General features: G+C 35.4%; 1 protein-coding gene across 3 annotated transcripts; it reads left to right on the top strand.

Annotated features, from left to right (window-relative positions):
- Positions 1-3,967: 3,967 nt before the first annotated feature.
- On the top strand, positions 3,968-9,341 carry LOC115955490 (U-box domain-containing protein 33-like). Of its 3 annotated transcripts, none has more exons than XM_031073615.1 (8): positions 3,968-4,227; positions 5,129-5,250; positions 5,611-5,732; positions 6,420-6,524; positions 7,052-7,247; positions 7,399-7,539; positions 7,779-8,099; positions 8,986-9,341. In XM_031073615.1, the coding sequence occupies exons 1-8, from the start codon at positions 4,086-4,088 to the stop codon at positions 9,166-9,168; spliced, it is 1,332 nt and encodes a 443-aa protein (XP_030929475.1). In that variant the 5' UTR covers positions 3,968-4,085; the 3' UTR covers positions 9,169-9,341. The 3 variants fall into 3 exon arrangements, with proteins under 3 accessions (XP_030929475.1, XP_030929474.1, XP_030929473.1); XM_031073614.1 differs by having other exon boundaries at positions 6,965-7,247; positions 7,402-7,539; XM_031073613.1 differs by having other exon boundaries at positions 6,965-7,247.
- The last annotated feature ends 12,481 nt before the right edge of the window (positions 9,342-21,822 follow it).

Genomic DNA, 21,822 nt, shown 5'->3' with positions numbered 1-21,822 from the left:
AATCATACAAAATTATGTTGCAGATGATTTTGGTAAGGTATATTTGGTTGATAGTTCAGCCTTGGATGTTGTGAGTATGGGAGATGTTCGAATATTGTTGCCCAATGGGTCTGTTTGGTTACTGGAGAAGATTCGACATATTCTTGACCTAAGGAGAAATCTGATTTCTGTTGGACAACTTAATGATGAAGGACATGCAATACTATTTGTTGGTGGTACTTGGAAGGTTACAAAGGGAGCTAGGGTATTGGCTCGTGGAAAGAAAACTGGTACTCTGTACATGACCTCAAATCCAAGAGACACAATTGCAGTTGCTAATGCAAGTACTGATACAAGCCTATGGCACAGAAGATTTGGTCACATGAGTGAGAAAGGGATGAAGATGATGCTGTCAAAAAGAAAACTACCAGAATTGAAGTCCATTGATTTTGACATGTGTGAAAGTTGCATCTTAGGAAAACAGAAAAATGTGAGCTTCTTGAAAACTGGCAGGACACTGAAGGCTGAAAAATTGGAGTTAGTACACACTGATTTGTGGGGGCCTTCTCCGGTTGCATCCCTTGGAGGTTCAAGGTACTACATCACTTTCATTGATGACTTAAGTAGAAAGGTATGGGTTTATTTTCTGAAAAATAAATCAGATGTATTTGAAACCTTTAAGAAGTGGAAGGCCATGGTTGAGACAGAAACAGGTTTGAAAGTAAAATGTTTGAGGTCAGATAATGGAGGAGAGTACATAGATGGAGGGTTCAGTGAGTATTGTGTTGCACAGGGAATTAGGATGGAGAAGACCATTCCTGGGACACCACAGTAGAATAGTGTGGCTGAGCGCATGAATAGAACTCTCAATGAGCGTGCTAGGAATATGAGGTTGCATGCTGGACTATCAAAAACTTTTTGGGCTGATGCTGTTAGCACTGCAGTTTACCTGATAAACCGAGGACCTTCAGTTCCCATGGAATTCAGACTTCCTGAGGAGGTTTGGAGCGGTAAAGAGGTAAAGTTTTCACACTTAAAAGTTTTTGGTTGTGTTTCCTATGTTCATATTGATTCTGATGCTCGTAGTAAACTTAATGCAAAGTCTAAAATATGTTTTTTCATTGGCTATGGTGATGAGAAATTTGGCTATGAGTTTTGGGATGAACAAAACAGGAAAATCATCAGAAGTAGAAATGTGATATTTAATGAACAGGTTATGTACAAGGACAGGTCAACTGTAGTGTCAGATGTTACAGAGATAGATCAAAAGAAATCTGAGTTTGTCAACTTAGATGAATTGACTGAAGGTACTGTCCAGAAAAGGGGTGAAGAAGATAAGGAGAATGTAAATTCATAGGTAGATCTGAGTACACCTGTAGCTGAAGTCCGCAGATCTTCCAAAAATATTAGACCTCCACAGCATTATTCACCCACTTTAAATTATCTCCTGTTGACTGATGGTGGTGAGCCAGAGTGTTATGATGAAGCCTTGCAAGATGAAAACTCAAGCAAGTGGGAGTTAGCCATGAAGGATGAGATGGATTCCTTGTTGGGGAATCAAACATGGGAATTGACTGAATTGCCAGTAGGAAAGAAGGCTTTGCACAACAAGTGGGTATACAAAATAAAGATTGAGCATGATGGTAGCAAACGTTACAAGGCCAGATTAGTTGTTAAAGGGTTCCAGCAGAAGGAAGGCATTGACTACACAGAGATATTTTCTCCAGTTGTGAAGATGTCAACAATCAGACTGGTACTGGGAATGGTGGCTGCAGAAAACTTACATTTTGAGCAGTTAGATGTGAAGACAACATTCCTTCATGGTGACTTGGAGGAAAACATTTACATGATTCAGCCAGAAGGGTTTATTGCTCAAGGACAAGAGAATTTAGTTTGCAAACTAAGAAAGAACTTGTATGGCCTAAAACAAACTCCTAGACAGTGGTACAAGAAATTTGACAGTTTTATGCATAGAATTGGGTTCAAGAGATGTGAAACTAATCACTGTTGCTATGCTAAGTCTTTTGACAATTCTTACATCATATTACTGTTGTATGTGGATGATATGCTTATTGCAGGGTCTAGCATTAAGGAGATTAAAAATCTAAAGAAGCAATTGTCCAAACAGTTTGCAATGAAGGATTTGGGAGCTGCAAAGCAAATCCTTGGTATGAGAATCATTAGAGACAAGGCTAATGGTACATTGAAACTTTCGCAGTCAGAGTATATGAAGAAAGTTCTCAGCAGGTTCAACATGAATGAAGCTAAACCAGTGAGCACACCCTTGGGTAGTCATTTCAAACTAAGCAAAGAGCAGTCACCGAAGACAGAAGCAGAAAGGGACCATATGAGCAAGGTGCCCTATGCCTCAGCTATTGGCAGCTTGATGTATGCTATGATGTGTACAAGGCCAGACATTGCACATGCAGTGGGAGTTATGAGCAGATTCATGAATAGGCCTGGAAAGCAACATTGGGAGGCAGTCAAGTGGATTTTGAGATATCTGAAGGGTTCATCAGATACATGTCTTTGTTTCACAGGTGCAAGTTTGAAACTGCAAGGTTATGTAGATGCTGATTTTGCTGGTGATATTGATAGTAGAAAGAGTACTACAGGGTTTGTTTTCACTCTGGGTGGTACAGCTATATCATGGGCTTCAAATCTACAGAAGATTGTTACTTTGTCTACTACAGAAACTGAGTATGTTGTAACAACTGAAGCTGGAAAGGAGATGATTTGGCTACATGGTTTCTTAGATAAATTGGGTAAGAAGCAGAAGATGGGCATTCTACACAGTGACAGTCAGAGTGCAATCTTTCTTACCAAAAATTCAGCTTTTCATTCAAAGTCGAAGCATATACAAACAAAATACAACTTTATCTGTTACCTTGTTGAAGATAAACTGGTAATACTTGAGAAGATTTGTGGATCTAAGAACTCGGCAGACATGTTGACTAAGGGTGTCACTATTGAGAAGTTGAAGCTGTGCACAGCTTCAATTGGTCTTCTAGCTTGAGGACAGGAGGATGAGTTGTAGGGATGAGGGATTGTGTTATGGAGGATTATGGCTAATGTTTGTAGTTTGTGAGCCCTTAAGGGCTAAGGTGGAGTTGATGGAGGAGTTTGCTCGTGTAGCTTGATCAATTCAAGCCAAGGTGGAGATTTGTTGAAGTGGGCCGTGTGTGGCTTGAATTGCCACAAGCCCACGTCCACCTAAGTGTGTCACTTTTGACCGAATTTCACAAGGAATAGCAATTCCAAAAACAGCCGACTTTGACATATATATATATATATATATATTATATTTCAAGTGTAGCCGTGAGATTAAAAAAAAGAGTAATTCCAATTAACCTAGTTAGCAGCCACATGAGAGAAAATAGAGAAAAGAGAGGCAGCCGGTTTCTATTCTTATTTTTTCTGTGAGAGAGTGCTAAGGTGTAATTGGGATTTGGGTTTCTTGAGAGTGTTCTTGTGCGCTATTGTATTTTCACTGATAATAGTGAAATCCCTGCAACTCCGTGGACGTAGGCAAATTACCGAACCACGTAAATATTGTCTTGTGCGTGTGATTATTTTTCTTTGACGTGTGTTTTCTCTATTTGTTTTGTTTCTCAGGTTGGGATTTTTTTATTAAATTCCCTACAATCACATATTAACTGGACCCATGTGAGATTGGGTCTGAAAAGTTAATCCATTACAATAAAAACTTAACCTTAACCACTGCCGCACTTGTTAACCGACCAGTAAAGTTATTAACTAACGCGACATTATCTTGTCACAGATATGCATTGACAAGTAAAGTTATTAACAAACGTTGACATTGAACTCGTCGTCATCACGGCACCATGGAATTTTATGTACAACTTCACAACTCATTGCCTATGTTGTTTTGCGCAGAAAGTCACTGTCGCCTGTAGGACAAGAATATATATAAATATATATATCGAGAGCTCAACTCAAGACAATACTTAACACCAAAAACCAGAGACCTTTTCAATGCATCTTTACACGTGTACGCCGCTTTACTCATCTTCCCATAAAATCTGTGTCTTGTTGTTTATTTCAAAAGCTTGGTGTTGGTGGAAGTTTGGGTTTGAACTTTGAACATGGACGATAATATATTACACGTTGCGCTGGGACAAAATGTGAAAGAGTACAAATCAATCTTGTTATGGACATTACAGAACTCTGGGGGAAAAACTATATGTGTCATTCACATCCACCAGCCAGCAAATATGATCCCCATCAGTAAGTCGCCAACATTTTAGCTCTTTATACGTGTGTATGTGTAATGTATGTGGGCATAGCTAATAGCTGTATATGTGTTAGGCTATGTGGAGCCTAGTTTGTGTTTGATCTGAATTATGACCCAACCTGACATGAAAGTGCTACAGCTTTAATGGGAAATTTTACGAGGCTTAGTCCATGGAGATTAGAGTTTGTCATCTTGTATTTTTCCCCAAAAATAATAGCAATTTATTGTGTTGTGTGACTGCCTTGTGTGTGATTTATTTTTCTATCTGTTTTTCGCTTCTCACAAATTTGGGAATTCGTGAATATTCCCAACACTATGTGTATCTAAAGTTATGAACTTCAGTGAGAATCCAACTTTTGATGTCATTTTATCTCTTGGAAGTGGAACTGATTATCATGTACTTGATAACTTCCTGAAGTTAGACTTAGTTGACTAGATTTGTTAGATTCTAATGAATTAATTGAAAAGGGTTTTTAAGATTTTCCAGGTACTTGTAGTTGTTTAGGAAAACAGTGGATTAGGATTTGACTGTGAATTATATTGGGGCAAAACCTGGATGAAAAATTGGCCATAGTTGGAGGGAAATTTAATTTGGAAATTTGATTAGAAGTTCCAGAAATTTTGGTCAATCTGAATTATTTATTGATTTGGCTACAGTTTTAGACTAGCAATCGGGTATTTTTATGAAATTTGGCTGAAGAATTTATTTACTTCTAAGGTTCTACCTAGTTCCTTCTAAAAAAAAAAAAAAAAAAAAAAAGGTTCTACCTAGTTAGACTTTGGTAATTATTAAACATGCCTGTTTCTGGTTTGCAATTTCCATCATCTTTTCAGTGGTTGTTAGTACCCATAATGGAATTTATATTACATAGTAACTCTATCCTTGGTTTCTAGTGGGAACAAGATTTCCAGCAAGCACATTGACCAAACAGAAAGTCAGGGCATACCGGGAAATTGAAAGGCAGAATATGCAGAAAATCCTAGATGAGTATCTTCTTTTTTGTCGCAAAATAGGGGTACAAAGCTATCTCATGTCTCTTTTTGTGAATGTGTTATTAATTTTTTTTTTATTTGTTTTTTAGTTTTATCATGAGGTAGATAAGACAACTGAAGCTGTATGCTCAGTATGACAGTCATTTTCGTTGGTAGACAACCAGTCCATAGTTGCTAGACACTACTACCAGGACTACTCACCTGTAGTTCATTTACAATGTTTATACATAATAGCAAATATATATCGTTATGTCATTAAGCTGCAGAGAACTTTCAATTTTAGCATGATCATTTTTAAAATATTAGAGTTCCTTGAAAATGGTTAATTGCTAAATGTGCTGAACGTTATGATTTATTTTGGCATCTATGGCTTTCTAATGCAGGCACGGGCAGAATCACAACATATTGAAATGGACAGTATTGAGAAGGGAATTGTGAATCTCATCTGCCAGCTTGGGATCAGGAAGCTTGTTATGGGAGCAGCAGCAGATAAGCACTACTCAAAGTACAACCACCTGATCGATTTTGCTTTTTGATTTTCTGTTCCTTTTAATATTTTAACCATCATTTTCTTTTTTATTTCCATTTACATCCACTTTGCACCTCCAAAAGGTAGAGTGAATTTGAACGATTCACACTGGATGTGCCCTATCTTGGGCAAATTGTTTTGGCAAATTCTGCATGCATGTGTGGGCAGTAGGTCAGGACCATAAAGAGACTGAAGACTATGCTATCTTAGTTGCCTTCAGAATTTTTGAGCATGAAATTAGATCAGTTAATAGATAAGTAAGGGTTTTATCATCAGGAGTAAGATATAGACCATGCTATTAGTTATGCGTTTTTGTACTGGCTTGGGGTACCTTTACTAGGCGGTTGCATTGATTGGTTGTTCTCTTAACTTAATTGATTAATTTTCTTTCCTGTGAAAGATAATGTTGTTTTGAATTTGTGAAAGAGGGTGTTTACAAGCCATTTCCTGGTTCTAGAAGTTGTAGTCTGTTTTCAAAATATAATTATGATGATTAATTATCTTGCGGTTTGATATTATCAATTTTTATGATGATTTTGCACAAAAAATTTAGTTTAATTCTATCTCACTCAATGGTCCACAAAGTTGAAACTTATATATGCACCTATACACTGAGATTTCTTACAGCTTACCAACCCCCCACCCCCCGGCTTAACATTGCAGGAAAATGATGGACCTCAAGTCTAAAAAAGCAATCTATGTGTGCCTACATGCACCTGTATCCTGTCACATACAATTTATATGCAAGGGGCGCCTTATCCACACCAGGTTTGCTTGATGTTTTTGTTTTTATAACTTTTTCCAGTGCTGATGTATACCAATATATTTGAAATACATATTAATTGCATGAAAATATGTACTCCAAAATATGAAGCTTCTTAGTTTTAATTGACTGTATGATTAGCATATACTAGTTACAAAAGGCTTGATTGGCTATTGAATTAGGGAAACTGTCATATACTTGAAACTGCGACAAACAATTTCCTTGTTTATAGATTAAAAATTTTTCTTATGTGCTTGATTTTAATCATTATTACTACTAATGCAAGCGTGTGTGTGTGTGCGCGCGCGCGCGTGTGTGTGTATTGACAAAGCCTTGACACTGGGATAATTACTACTGCAAGTACCACATAATATAGGGAAAGTATTTTAGATGGAGCTGATATTTGTGTAGCACCCACCATCTCAGCTCAAGTTTCATTCCGCAGTGAACTGGTTGCCAGTATTGACTGTAGTGTAGGAAGTGGAACAGACGTTTCTTCCCTTGATGGTACTGATGATTTCTGGACTCCAAGGGGGTCCGTTGCAGAAGGGAGTTCTGATGAATGGTATCCTCCAGCTTTGGATAATTCAACATGCTCTTCCAGAAGACCAGTTGACATAGTTCGGATTTCATCTGTTAGGTCTGATGGGACTGACAATGGTTTAGAGTTAAACACACTTCCTCAGTACAAAGACAGTCTTCCTTGTTTATCCCCTCCTAGTGTAGTGGTATGTGAAAAATATATGTTCAACAGCATTTGCATGTTTATCCAAGCTCAGATTTTGGATTTTTAAGATCACATGGCCTCTATCTTTGGAAATAATTATCTTAGTTGTTTCAGATATGACTTCAAAACTTAAAAGATTTGATTGACTCTAGCAGGATGGAAGTATAGATGAAACTCTCTATTCTAAACTTGAAAAGGCCATGACAGAGGCTGGGAATGCAAGGCTAGAAGCATTTCAAGAGACACAGAGACGTGGCAAAGCCGAAAAGGATGCAATTGAAGCAATGCACAAGGTAAACCTATGACTATTTCCTTGTATTGGAATTAATGATCAAAAACATGTAAGGACTACAGAAAGTTCTCTCTTTTGTTTGTTTTAATACTATACACCCTCTACTTCACTCTAAAGTCAATTAACTATATTCAGGGCGAAGATGAACATAATCTAACTGCACTGTGTATGGAATTTGTTCCATAATAAACTTAGAAAACATCATATCTTTAATTAATTCTCCAAGTGCATAATTTACAGGCTCAAGTGTCAGACCGCTTATGTGCTGAGGAGTTGAAACAAAGAAAAGAAATTGAGGAAGCTCTAGCAAAAGAGAAAGAGGAACATGAAAAGGTGAAAATACAGCTAAGCAAAGCAATGGAAGATCTCCAGTTTGCCTTAGATCAAAAATCATCACTAGAAAGCAAAATTGCAGAATCTAATGAGATGGTAGAGGGGTTGGAGCTGAGGATTGTCTCTGCTGTGGAACTGTTGCAAACTTACAAAAAAGAACGGGATGAGTTGCTGAGCTCCAAAGAACACTCTGAACCTCCTTCGTATTTTCTGTGTCCAATCTCCCAGGTAGGCTATTGAATTTTTATTTATTTTCCAATGTCTTCAATTCATGTTGACTCTTATAATAATGGTTAAATGATTAAATTCATCATTTATTAACAACTAAATTTTTTGAATAATTGGGAATTTATCAGACCCTATTTCAAACAATTTCCATTTCAAAATTCTTTTGCGTGTGTGTGTATGCTCATATATTTCTTGTTTCACTTTCCTAATTAAAAGAGTCCTAAATTTAAATAGAGAGTGCTTATTCTCAGCCTTGGAAAGTTTGGAATTCAGCTCTAGAAAGAATCCCATCTCTGTGTTCTGAGTCGCTAGAACGGTTGCTGCCCTTGAGCTCATTAGCCATCATGCAATACCAGAAATGGCTCTGATACCAGCTGATGCTAAATGGATGAATAAATCAGACGTAGCCAACTTCTACAATTGATAAAATAACCCTAGAATCCATTAAGGACCATTGAATCCACAAGGGAAAAGACAAACTTCCAAAATCTTATATGATATTGGTTTCCAGGCCCAAATTCCACTCTCATGTAGGCTAGTACATTGACATTCATACTAGAAATCGTAGACATGGGAATTACAAAAAAATAATAATAAAGTGAAATTTACTAGAAAATATTTAAATTCTTGAGCTTGAAAACCATCAAAATCAAGAACAAAACTTGGATCGTTTGCTGGCTTTCGTGGTCTCCTTCCTATCATGCTTTACCAAATAGGCAAAAGATTTTCTGAACATGTCTGTCCATGAGTAATGTAACTTTGATGTGGAATTACAGTTTCATGCTGGAAGCTCTTTCTGCCATCAAACTACTTAATTGGACTAAATTATTATCATCACATAAAATGCAGTCCTTTTTTTATAAATGTTTTATTTACAATCTTGCAGGACATCATGCAAGATCCTCATGTGGCAACGGATGGTTTTACTTATGAAGCAGAGGTTTTGAGAGAATGGTTTGACAGAGGACATGACACTTCACCAATGACAAATTTGAAGCTTGAAAACTGCAATCTTGTACCCAATTATGCTCTTCGTTCAGCCATTCAGGAGTGGCAACAAAAACATTGAAATCTGAAACTCTTCCACCTCCACCATATACCACCTGTTCCAACCCACGGGTGCATTTTGTATTTCATTATTTTTTATGTAAAAAAATAAATAGATCGATACATTTTTCTTCTTTATTGAATCCTTGGTTCTGCTGTAGCATAATATTGAATCATGTTGTATTACATAATGGAATTTCAACTCAGAAGTTTTGGTTATAGTTTTACACCTAAAATAAGTGCAAAGATGCCAAGAGCATTTAACAAACACAAGCTCATATTTATTGTGAATCTCTCACTCATCCCCCTTTTTTTAACATCTTCGAAAACATATAATTTGATAATTATGATAGTTAATATCCATTTACAAATCATTTTTGTAAGTAGAAGTGTAAAAGAACCTATCTCCTGTTAAAAAACAAAAATTAATAGGTAAGATTCTATATAAAGGTCTAAATAAGAGGTTTTGTTTTATTTTATTTTTTAAATGTTGTAGTAAGATTTTATTAGAAGGTGCAAAAAGGGTGTTTCTAGAGAATCCTTATAGGGACTCTTATTTTAAATTAATAATATATTCTCCTTATTATTATTATTTTTTTCTTCTCCAACGATTTATGAGTATTATTTCAAACCTCAGCAACTTATGGTTAGATATACATTTTGAATACATTTAATTCCTTTCGTGCATGTATGTGAGTTTCTCTTTTTTTCCCCTATAACAAATGTCACCATTTGACTTTAATGTGACTAATAATCTGGTCTCTAAAATTTCGATTTGATCAATTAACCTCGATCATGTTGCAGGTTTACGATAAATCAAACCATATCATCATATCAAAAAAAAATATCAAACCATGTCTGAGTATTTGTGTTAAACCTAATTGGTTTAATTATATAATGTGCTTATGGTTTATGCCACTTTAACAATAATTTAAAAATGTCATTATTTTTCACGTGAAATCACATGAATAAATTATTTATAAAACAAAGTTCAGTTACAAAATTAGTTGTAACCTTAAATTACAACCTTACGCAATATCATTTTATAAAAAGTGAATTTTGACAAATCCACTATTGGATTACAACTTCTTTTTATATCCTCCAAGCTTACAAAATTTCTAAAAAATTTAAGATCAATAGTTATGTCATCAATAAATTGCAAATTTTTGTAATTAGTTTTTGTAATTTAAAATTATTCATAAAATATAAACTTATAGATCATATAGTAAATGATATCCAATTGATACAAAATTCGACATGTGTATTAAGAGCATAAAAATCATGTAATTCAAAAGTTAGATTTTCAAAATATATAGTTGTAAGGGCAAAATTCCTAAGTCAAACAATGGGCCTTGGGCCCCATACTGAGTCCAGCCACAACCGAGGAGAAAATAGGGTGCCAAAAAGACTTCCAGCCCAACCCTGATAAGTCCAAACTTATTTAAAAAGACATCCAAGGAGGAATGTCTCCTCGGACGTACCAAATATGGGCCCAACGTGCACCCTATCCATAATGAGGAATCACTCCAAACAAATATCGGTAGTAAGGATGAGCCTCACAGAGCCGGGAGAAGGAAGAGAGTATAGGGTGTCCAGGGGGAGACCACAACTGCCGCATTAAATGCAAGGAAGCTACTTTTCTAGCCGCATTAATGTTACCTTAGCCACTGCAACTCACAGAAAGGTAGGGTGGATGTCCGATGGAACAGGCACTCAAGTGAAGGTCCAAATGATCAACAAGTGTAAGACTCTTATTACTTTAAGAAGACTATATAAGAGAAGAGCATCCCCATGAAGAGGAGATCGGAAAAAAAAGAAAAGAAAGGAGAGAGAGAGAGAGAGAGAGAGAGAGAGAAAGACTATAGCCTTTAATCAAGAACAAAAGTACACCCATACACCTCCTCGGACCGAACATCTAGTGGACATAAAGGAGGTATTCTTACGTTCAAATCGCTGCATGGCCCTAAATTAGCTAACATACACTTCGTTAAGGCCTAGTTCTGTAACTCACTCTCTACAAATTCATTATCTAGGGCTTTTTGGGCCAGAATCACTTACCTGCTGGGCCTGGGCCCCAAAAATTGACCTTACAATAGTAATGTTTATTTTATTAAATAAGGTTGTACCCTTATACTACAACCAATTTTGTAACTAAATTTGAATTTTTTAGCTAAAATTTGTCCTTATTTATATATACTTTAACAAGAATTACCAAAAAATCACATGATAACATCACATGAATAAATAAATAAATAAATAAATATATATATATTTTTTTTAACAAGAATTGCCAAAAAATCACATGAATAAATATATATATATATATATATATTTTAACAAGAATTACCAAGAAAGTCACTTGAAAACATCACATGAATAAATATATATACTTTAACAAGAAGTACTAAAAGAATTATAAGAAGAAGTACTAAAAGAATGTTAATTTTCTTTGTCACAAACCTAATGCCTGATAAGTTAACTATTAAAATCAAAAGTTTAGAGACTATGAGCATTATTATTGGTGGTGCTAAAAAGTCATATTACTATTTTTAGCACCGCCAATATTAAAAAGCATGCTGCAATGGTGGAGGGAAAACCAAAAAATTTAGTTTTTGAGCTATAGTGCACAGTCAAAGATGGTTGTGCACGGTAGTTAAGAAGGTAAAAAATAATAATAATAATAATAACAATAACATTTTAATAAAAGTTATATTATTTTATTGTATTGGTGGTGGTGATTGTTGTTTATTGTAGTAGATATATTATTTTATTGTGTTGTTTATATTATTTTATTGTGTTGAAAGCTAAAATAAAACCACTGATGTTGGGTGTTTTGTAAAGTAAGGTAGTAAAATAGATAAAATAACTTTTTGCGGTGTCAAATTGCTAAATTTATGACTCCACCAATGTGGATGCTCTAAAGAATGTTTGCTTTAGGTTGTTTTCTTACCAGGAGAAGCAAGATTTGTTTGGCTCAATGGGTCCTAAAACTATTAAGTTATTGTCTGCATGTAATTTTAAATCAATTGTTGTTGTCAAAAACTTTATAGCTCAATTAGCATCTTTTTTTTTTCAACGAAAACGTTAGAGATGAAGTCCCCCTCCCTCGCTGTAACTATCAAATTATCAACAACAAAAAAAATAATATAATAGTTGACTCTTTATTATTAGATCAATCATATTGTAGAGTGATTACTGGTGATATATGATCGCATCAACTCCCCTTCTTCGTCCATTCCAAACATACCATCTAAAATTTCTTAAAAAATTATTTAATTTATTTGATTGTTTGATTATTTGACAAAGGAAAATTACATATTATGGAATCAATTGGTTTTTTATTTGCATTGATAGTTATTAAAGATAAAGGGTTGTTTCCCATGATTTCTCACTTCAATTATAATTAGGCAAAAGTGCAAAACTGACTCTCTAAGTTTTTCCAGAATTCATTTCAATCTTTTAACTTTACTTTTGATTTAAGGTCTTTCCGTCAACTTTTGTTAAAAAAAATTTATAAAAAAATTTTTGGAAAATATTTTTCAATCATTAATTGGATTTATTAATTTCAAATTTTTGAAGAAAAATTAAAAATTTGGACAATTAACTACAACATATGACAAAAATTGATAGAAATGCCTTAATTGAATAAGCTTGAAACTAAGAATATTGAAATAAACGAAAACAAAATTAAAGAACTAAAATAAACGAAAACAAAGTTAGAGGATTGAAATAAATTTTGGTGAAATATAGAAGGTGAGTTTTGCATTTTAGCTTTATAATTAATATTTTTTGTGGGGTCCAATGATTTGAGGCCCTGGCCCATTTATTCATTGGGGCCCAAGGCCCGAGCCGAGGAGGGTTATAGCCCAAGGTAGGTAATACAAGTACAAAATAGTCCTGAGACACAGCCGAGGACGAATCAATTCTCGGCATGTCCGAGGTCCCCTTGGAAGGAAGGACAAAAACGGAACAGAAACAGTCTGGAAAAAATCTAAAAATATCTATGTCAATAGGGGAGGACACCCTGGATAGTTTAACGATCAGGGAAAGCTGCCCTTACTGCCATTTAATACTCTGCACCTGACAGAGCCATACTCTCCAGCTTTTACAACCACCCCCAACCACTCTAGGTATGGGCTAATGGGACAAGTATCAGTCTTGGAATGTCGATCCTACACGTGGACGAAGGATAAGGAATACAGGCTAGTATAAAAGGAAAAATAAACAATCCAGAGAAGGGGGCTGGGAAAAATGGCCAAAAATCAGAGCCTCCCAGCCCGCCTCCAGGAGAAAGACTCCCAGGGCGAACACGATCTAAACCATATAGGAACACCACGAAAAGATCCGCCGTCTGGTGATCAAGGCCTAGTCTTTCAAACCCACGCTCTATAAATGATATTGTTTGGGCCTTTTTACGTGCGAACCCAACACTGTTACGGTTCGTTACAAATCGAGTCCTTATAATTGGCACCGTCTGTAGGAAGGCTTGTGTGTTGGCACGGGCGGTAGGTCGAGAGAGTCCCTTTCTCATTTTCAACAACCGATTGTAGTGTTCTAGCGTAAAGTTCCACTAGGGGCTATGTTTCTTTGCTAGGAGCTACGCTTTGAAGCGTCAGCCGCATAGATGTTTCTAGGGGCTTGGCCGAGGAACTAATTCCCCCAAAACCAAGGTCTCACGCCATAGCCGAGGGATTAATTTCCCCAACTACTTATCAAAATCAAGTTTTGGACAAAACCAAGGTATTGCATGGTCCTCGGACTCAAACCTATGGGGAAACCAACAACTTATCAAAATCAAGTTTTTGACAGAACCAAGGTATTGCATGGTCCTCGGACTCAAACCTATGGGGAAACCAACTACTTGTCAATATCAAAATCAAGTTTTGGACAGAACCAAGGTATTGCATGGTCCTCGGACTCAAACCTATGGGAAAACCAACTACTTATTATTATCTATCAAGTTTTGGACAGAACCAAGGTATTGCATGGTTCTCGGACTCAAACCTATGGGGAAACCAACTACTTATTAATATCAAAATCAAGTTTTGGACAGAACCAAGGTGTTGTATGGTCCTCGGACTCAAACCTATGGGGAAACCAACTACTTATTATTATCTATTAAGTTTTGGACAGAACCAAGGTATTGCATGGTCCTCAGACTCAAACCTATGGGGAAACCAACTACTTATTAAAATCAAGTTTTGGACAGAACCAAGGTATTGCATGGTCCTCGGACTCAAACTTATGGGGAAACCAACTACTTATTATTATCTATCAAGTTTTGGACAGAACCAAGGTATTGCATGGACTCAAACCTATGGGGAAACCAACTACTTATTATTATCTATTAAGTTTTGGACAGAACCAAGGTATTGCATGGTCCTCGGACTCAAACCTATAGGGAAACCAACTACTTATTAATATCAAAATCAAGTTTTGGACAGAATTAAGGTATTGCATGGTCCTCGGACTCAAACGTATGGGGAAACCAACTACTTATTATTATCTATTAAGTTTTGGACAGAACCAAGGTATTGCATGGTCCTCGAACTCAAACCTATGGGGAAACCAACTACTTATTAATATCAAAATCAAGTTTTGGACAGAACCAAGGTATTGCATGGTCCTCGGACTCAAATCTATGGGGAAACCAACTACTTATTAATATCTATCAAGTTTTGGACAGAACCAAGGTATTGCATGGTCCTCGGACTCAAACCTATGGGGAAACCAACTACTTATTATTATCTATCAAGTTTTGGACAGAACCAAGGTATTGCATGGTCCTCGGACTCAAACCTATGGGGAAACCAACTACTTATTAATATCTATCAAGTTTTGGATAGAACCAAGGTATTGCATGGTCGTCGGACTCAAACCTATGGGGAAACCAACTACTTATTATTATCTATCAAGTTTTGGACAGAACCAAGGTATTGCATGGTCCTCGGACTCAAACCTATGGGGAAACCAACAACTTATCAAAATCAAGTTTTTGACAGAACCAAGGTATTGCATGGTCCTCGGACTCAAACCTATGGGGAAACCAACTACTTATTAATATCTATCAAGTTTTGGACAGAACCAAGGTATTGCATGGTCCTCGGACTCAAACCTATGGGGAAACCAACTACTCAAGGAGAATTTTAAATTACTCAATCCTCGGACCAAACACCAGAAAAAGGTTAAGGCTACGAAAGTCATTAAGAAGATGGCAAAACGTCTTATTATTCAACAACTTACAGGTGCTGTTCATTTTGGGTATCCTCGGGTGATTATCTCCTACACGGCATCAGGCATTCTGCCATCACCTTGTTTAAGTTTGGGGCATACCACCCATTTTTCAGGTCGGTCTTTTTGTATACAATACCTCCAATACGTTTATAATAGTATTTTTTATGTTTAGTAAGGATTTTCGGTCCTAAGTATCGTTTTCTCAAGTCGGCATTATTGCGCCAGATAACTCTAAATAAACCCATCATAATATACTTTTCTTTTTCCTGGTAAGGATTTCTGCCTTAAAGTATCATTTGTTCAAATCGGCATTCTTACGCCGACCAACTTCGATAAGCACGAAGCAAGCTCCTTTTATTAGTGGGGGTTTCGGTCCTAGGCATCGGTCAAAGTGTAAAAATAAAAAGAATTCACAAGGTAGTATGTTTATTCACGATGTAACCATTTCAGAAATAAAGAGATAGAATATATGAAATAAAACAATAACGACTTTTATTAATATAAAGAGGTATTACAACGTACAAAGAAGGGCTTAAACAAGCCTATACAGATGGTGGATTACAAAAATAATAAATAAATAAAAAAACAACAACAACAATATGACAAATAAACAGTCAGATGCCTTTTTAAACTCGTCTCCGAAATCCTTCCAAACTCTGCCCCAGTAGCACCCATATTGAGAGGAGAAAGAAGAGGAAGAAGGAAAAGCGCCAGGATGAATCTGGCGGTGGAAAGAAGAAGAAAGAGAGGCAAAAGGAGGCACCAGTGAAGGAAGAGAGGAAGAAGCAGGGATACTTTGTCCCTGCGTCAGTCCTGACTCCTAACACGCTGATGCCATGTTAGCTATGCTCGTAAGAGAGCGGCTGGTACTGATAATGGGTGATCCCAGCTCAGTCGCGCCAAAAGTTTGACGCAACGAGTCCCTACTTCGGATTTTGGCTGAAAGGAGGGTAAGAAGGACCTTGAGTCTCTACCATCCTTGCCTTGACCGAGCCATTTTGAGTTTCATAAGAACATGGTATTTCTGGGAAGGGTATGGTTCCTTCATTACTTACTCCTATCTCGAATGTATCACAAGTTAAGATGCAACTAGCGGATAAAGTGAACTCTGGAGGAAGCTAAGGGTTTCAAATTTCAGAAGGATTAAAAGGGTCTCAATACAAGAGAAATAACCTCTTGCTTTCCTTCTTATATGAAGGGCAAAACGGAAGGTATTTAATCCGTCCAAATTTCCAAGAAAATCTGTAAACGAGAAAATACCCGTTCCACTTCCCCATACTGACAATAACCGTCGAATTTAAATGGCCTCGTAAAAGGAAATCATTAAAGGCATGTTTTGGATAATCAAACGGCAGGAACGCATCATGAATGAATTCAAAAGGAATGTCTCGTAGCTCGGAATGTTTCCTGGGTAGATGAAGAGACACCAACATTAATGAAGGATAGAGTTAGACGAGCCGTGATAAAGGCTTAGCATCACCAAAACCCTCCTCTCCAACCAAGAGGTCGGACAGCAGGGTTTTGAGGGGCTATTGTGGGGTCTAATGATTTGAGGCCCTGGCCCATTTATTCATTGGGGCCCAAGGCCCGAGCCGAGGAGGGTTATAGCCCAGGGTAGGTAATACAAGTACAAAATAGTCCTGAGACACAACCAAGGACGAATCAGTCCTCGGCATGTCCGAGGTCCCCCTGGAAGGAAGGACAAAAAACGGAACAGAAACAGTTTGGAAAAAATCTAAAAATATCTATGTCAAAAGGGGAGGACACCTTGGATAGTTTAACGACCAGGAAAAGCTGCCCTTACTGCCATTTAATACTCTGCACCTGACAAAGCCATACTCTCCAGCTTTTACAACCACCCTCAACCACTCTGGGTATGGGCTGATGGGACAAGTATCAGTCTTGGAATGTCGATCCTACACGTGGACGAAGAATAAGGAATATAGGCTAGTATAAAAGGAAAAATAAACAATCCAAAGAAGGGGGCTGGGAAAAATGGCCAAAAATCAGAGCCTCTCAGCCCGCCTCTAGGAGAAAGACTCCCAAGGCAAACACGATCTAAACCATATAGGAACACCACGAAAAGATCCGCCGTCTGGTGATCAAGGCCTAGCCTTTCAAACCCACGCTCTATAAATGATATTGTTTGGGCCTTTTTACGTGCGAACCCAACACTGTTATGGTTCGTTACAAATCGAGTCCTTACATTTTTATTGTGAAAATAGATATAATTTTTTTTAATATAGAAACTTCATAATCAATTTTTTGGGGGGGTTTTATTTCCATTTTAACTTACAAATTTTAAACTTTTTTAAGAAAATGACAATTTGCCCCAACTGAAAATCCATTACAAATAATAAAATTCTAACGCAATTTAAATATAATTTACTTAATTTTAAACTTTTCAATCAGATACTCTAATTAATACAAATAAATAACTTTTTTTCTTTTTATCTTGAAATTATTATCTAAACCAATTTAAATTCTTAGATAGAAAATTTCTTATTTTTCTTAGGTAGAAAAATTAAGAAATTGACATAACCATAAGATAACATAATTTTTATTTTCTCTATCCCGTCTTCAAGGTAGGCTATTAAATTTATCTTCGATTCATGTTGTTCATTTTAGAATAATGGTTAAATGATTAAATTCTCCATTTATTAACAATTTCCATGTCGGATAATTGGTAATCTATCAGACCCATTTCAAACAATTTTCATTTCGAAATTATTGTGTGTGCACGCATGCTCGTATATTTCTTGTTTTGTTTTCCTAATTAAAAGAGTCAAAAATCCAAATAGAGAGTGCTATTCTCACCTTGACAAGTTTGGAATTTGGCTCTAGAAAGAATCCCATCTCTGTGTTCTGAATCATTAGAACGGTTGCTGCCCTTTTGAGCTCATTAGCCATCATATATACTAGACGATAAAAGGCTCCGATACCGGTTGATACTAAATGGAAGAACGAATCAGACATAGCCAACTTCTACAATTGATAAAATGACCCTAGAATCCATTAAGGATCATTGAATCCTCAAGGGAAAAGACAGACTCCCAAAAAATTATATGGATGTTGGTTTCCAGGCCCAAGATACCACTCTCATCGAGGCTATTACATTGACATATTCATACTAGAAATCGTAGATATGGGAATTGAATAAAAATTAATAAAGTGAAAGTTACTAGATAATAATTAAATTCTTGTGCTTGGGAACCATCAAAATCAAGAACAAAACTTGGATTGTTTGCTGGCTTTCTTGTTCTCCTTCCTATGATGCTTTTCCAAATAGCAAAATCCTAAGTTTCCATATATATCTAGTGGCAAACGATTTTCTGAACATGTGATGTGGAATCACTGTTTCATGTTGGAACTTGGAAGCTATTTCTGCCACAAACTTACTTCATTGGACTAAAAATTATTGTCATCACATAAAATTCATTCCTTTTTTTATGAATGCTTTATGTACAATCTTGCAGGACATCATGCAAGATCCTCATGTGGCAACGGATGGTTTTACTTATGAAGCTGAGGTTTTGAGAGAATGGTTTGAAAGTGGACATGACACTTCACCAATAACAAATTTGAAGCTTGAGCACTGCAATCTTGTACCCAATTATGCTCTTCGTTCAGCCATTCAGGTCAGGAGTGGCAACAAAAACATTGAAATCAGTAAACTCTTTCTTACGGGTTTAAATATTTTTTTGTACTTTTTCTTCTGATTGGCAAGATTGGACCAAGAATTACCCCCCATCTTCCACCTCCACCATATACCACCTGTTCCAACCCACGGGTGCATTTTGAATTTCATTATTTTTTATGTAAAAAAATAAATAGATCAATACATTTTTCTTCTTTATTGAATCATTGGCTCTGCTGTAGCATAATAATGCATCATGTTATATTACATAATGGTATTTCAACTCAAAAGTTCTGGTTATTGGTTTACACCTAAAAAAAATGCAAAGATGACAAGAGCCTTATAATTAGTGTCACCTGGTGCATATGTACGAGTACATTTAAAAATAATCACAATTATATATATACATATATGTGTGTGTGTGTGTGTGTGAATTGTGATTTAGAATCTAATTGGATTTAGACTTTTCGGTTTTTGCACCCAATAATTCACTCGTCACAAAAATTAAAAAACCAGATGGAACACATGGCGCAAAATTGAACTCCAATTAAAATTCAATATAGAATCTAATTGAATTTAGACTCTTTGATTTTTGCACCTAATAATTCACTTGGCACACAAATTTAAAAATTAAATAAGACACATGACGCAAAATTATACTCCAATTTAGAATTTAATTGGATTTTATCACAATTATACATTTTTTTAGAAGAGATTCAAATTATACATAGTATTAACTTACACTTTTTTAAAATCATACACTTCTAAAATATGAAATGGTTTCTCATTATATATATATATATATATAATTGGTTTTAGATTCTTCGATTTTTGCACCCAATAATTTATTTGCCACAAAAATTAAAAACTTAAATGGACACATGGCAAAAAATTGAATTTTAGTTGAAATCCAATTTAGAATCTAATTGTATTTAGACTCTTCGATTTTTACACTTAATAATTCACTTGACACAAAATTAAAAATTAAATGGAATATATGGAGTAAAATTGAGAATCCAATTAAAATCTAATTAGATTTTCTTTGAGTTTTTCCTATTAATATATACTAGTATTATGCTCGGGTGATGCATGGCTTAATAAAAAAAATTATATATAAATTTTATAAAATATTTTTTTTGATAATATAATTAAATTTAATAACAAATAAAATAGTAAAAATATTTTAAAAATTATGGCAAGTTTTAAATTTCTAAAAGTCCTTAGTAGTAAAATTGTAATTTGCTTTTATATTTATATATATATATATATATATATGTAAGAGCCCGAAAAGGCTAAGCCTACTTAGAATAGTAGAATTATATTTTACAAGCCTAGTGCAATTAATTTATTAGAGTATGGGTAATTCGCTAGGTCAACTTTAATGCTCTTTTATGGTCCAACTATTAGGTTAGTGGAGATAGGGCTGAAAGAATTGTAAGAAGAAGTACTAAATGTGGAAATAACACTTCCTCAGGTCTGGCCAAGGAGGCAATGTTCATAAAAAGTTTTCAAGTCCTAATACAGGGTGGTGCTCCACAGTTTCTGTGTTCTTTTTCTAATTCTTTGTTCCCCTATTTGGAGGGGTTTCCTTTCATTATATAGTACTTTAGATTGCATCCTAGCCCTTACAACCAGGGTCTTTCCTTTGGTTGCTTGTTCCATCAAGGTTGTGCTAGAGGTGGTAATATGTGCTGCAAACTGTGAGGCTACTGTTCAGGGGTCATTCCTTTATTAATGCGGTCACCTGTATTGGTAAAGTGCATTAAATGCGGAGGTAATGGCTTCCTTATCTAGGTACTTCCTTTCTTCTTTGCTCACACATCTCTTCCACCTTTGGTTTCTTGTCTTCTAGTACTATCCGCTTGTTTGGTAATTCCCGACAAACACTCGTTCCTCAGGCTCCTCGGGAGGTCGGCCTCTTCATCTTTCCTCCTCAGGTTCTAATCCATGGGTCAAGCCAAGGTTGATACATAAGTTGGCCTTTTTCCTTCCTCAGGCTAGGCCCACAATTTCCATTCCGTCCTCGGCCTCACCCCACCCACAATATATAAATATATATATATATATATATATATTTATTTATTTATTTATTTATTTATTTATATGGCACTTAAAAATATTTCCATTATACTTGCTAACATGTATGGTAGTAAAAGTGCTAACCATATATAAATTTCTTGCATATATAACTAAAAACAAATTCCATAAATTACAAAAATATAAGTATTAGAGTTTCTAGACTGCAATGTAAATGTAAAATTTTACGTAAATTATTTTAATGTTGCCATAAGTGAGGAAATAATCAGCATAGTCAATTAAAAACACCAAATCAAAGATGAATTGCATTATCTAAATTTTTTTATAAAAAAAATCATAGAATTTATGCTATAATTGAACTATGTTAGTATCTAGACCTTCTAGGGTCCGTACCACACTCAAAATAATTTCAATAATAGATAAATAAAGGTACATAAGGAGAAAATATATATTGTATTGCAATGTAAATGTAAAAGTTTAAATATGTAATACATACTTGCAAGAAGAACAGAGATTGTAGGCAGAAGAATATAAGAATAAAGAAAAAGAATTGTATTGTAGGTATTCATTATGAATTATTTGAGATATATGTACAGTCCACATTGAAAAAGTTGATATGAACAAAAAATCTAATGTTAGTTGAATAGAATTTTATAAAAGACCTATTTTAAGTGTACTACATTCCTATTAGGTTGTTGTTTTCTTTTTACATGTAGTATTATATTTTTTTTAAAAATTGTTGTTTTCTTTTTATGTGTAGTAATATAA

The sequence above is a fragment of the Quercus lobata genome, chromosome 8 (assembly GCF_001633185.2).
Source record: "Quercus lobata isolate SW786 chromosome 8, ValleyOak3.0 Primary Assembly, whole genome shotgun sequence".
NCBI classification, from domain to species: domain Eukaryota; kingdom Viridiplantae; phylum Streptophyta; class Magnoliopsida; order Fagales; family Fagaceae; genus Quercus; species Quercus lobata.
Note: the sequence above shows the minus strand (reverse complement) of the source record. Positions and strands in the feature narration are given on the sequence as shown.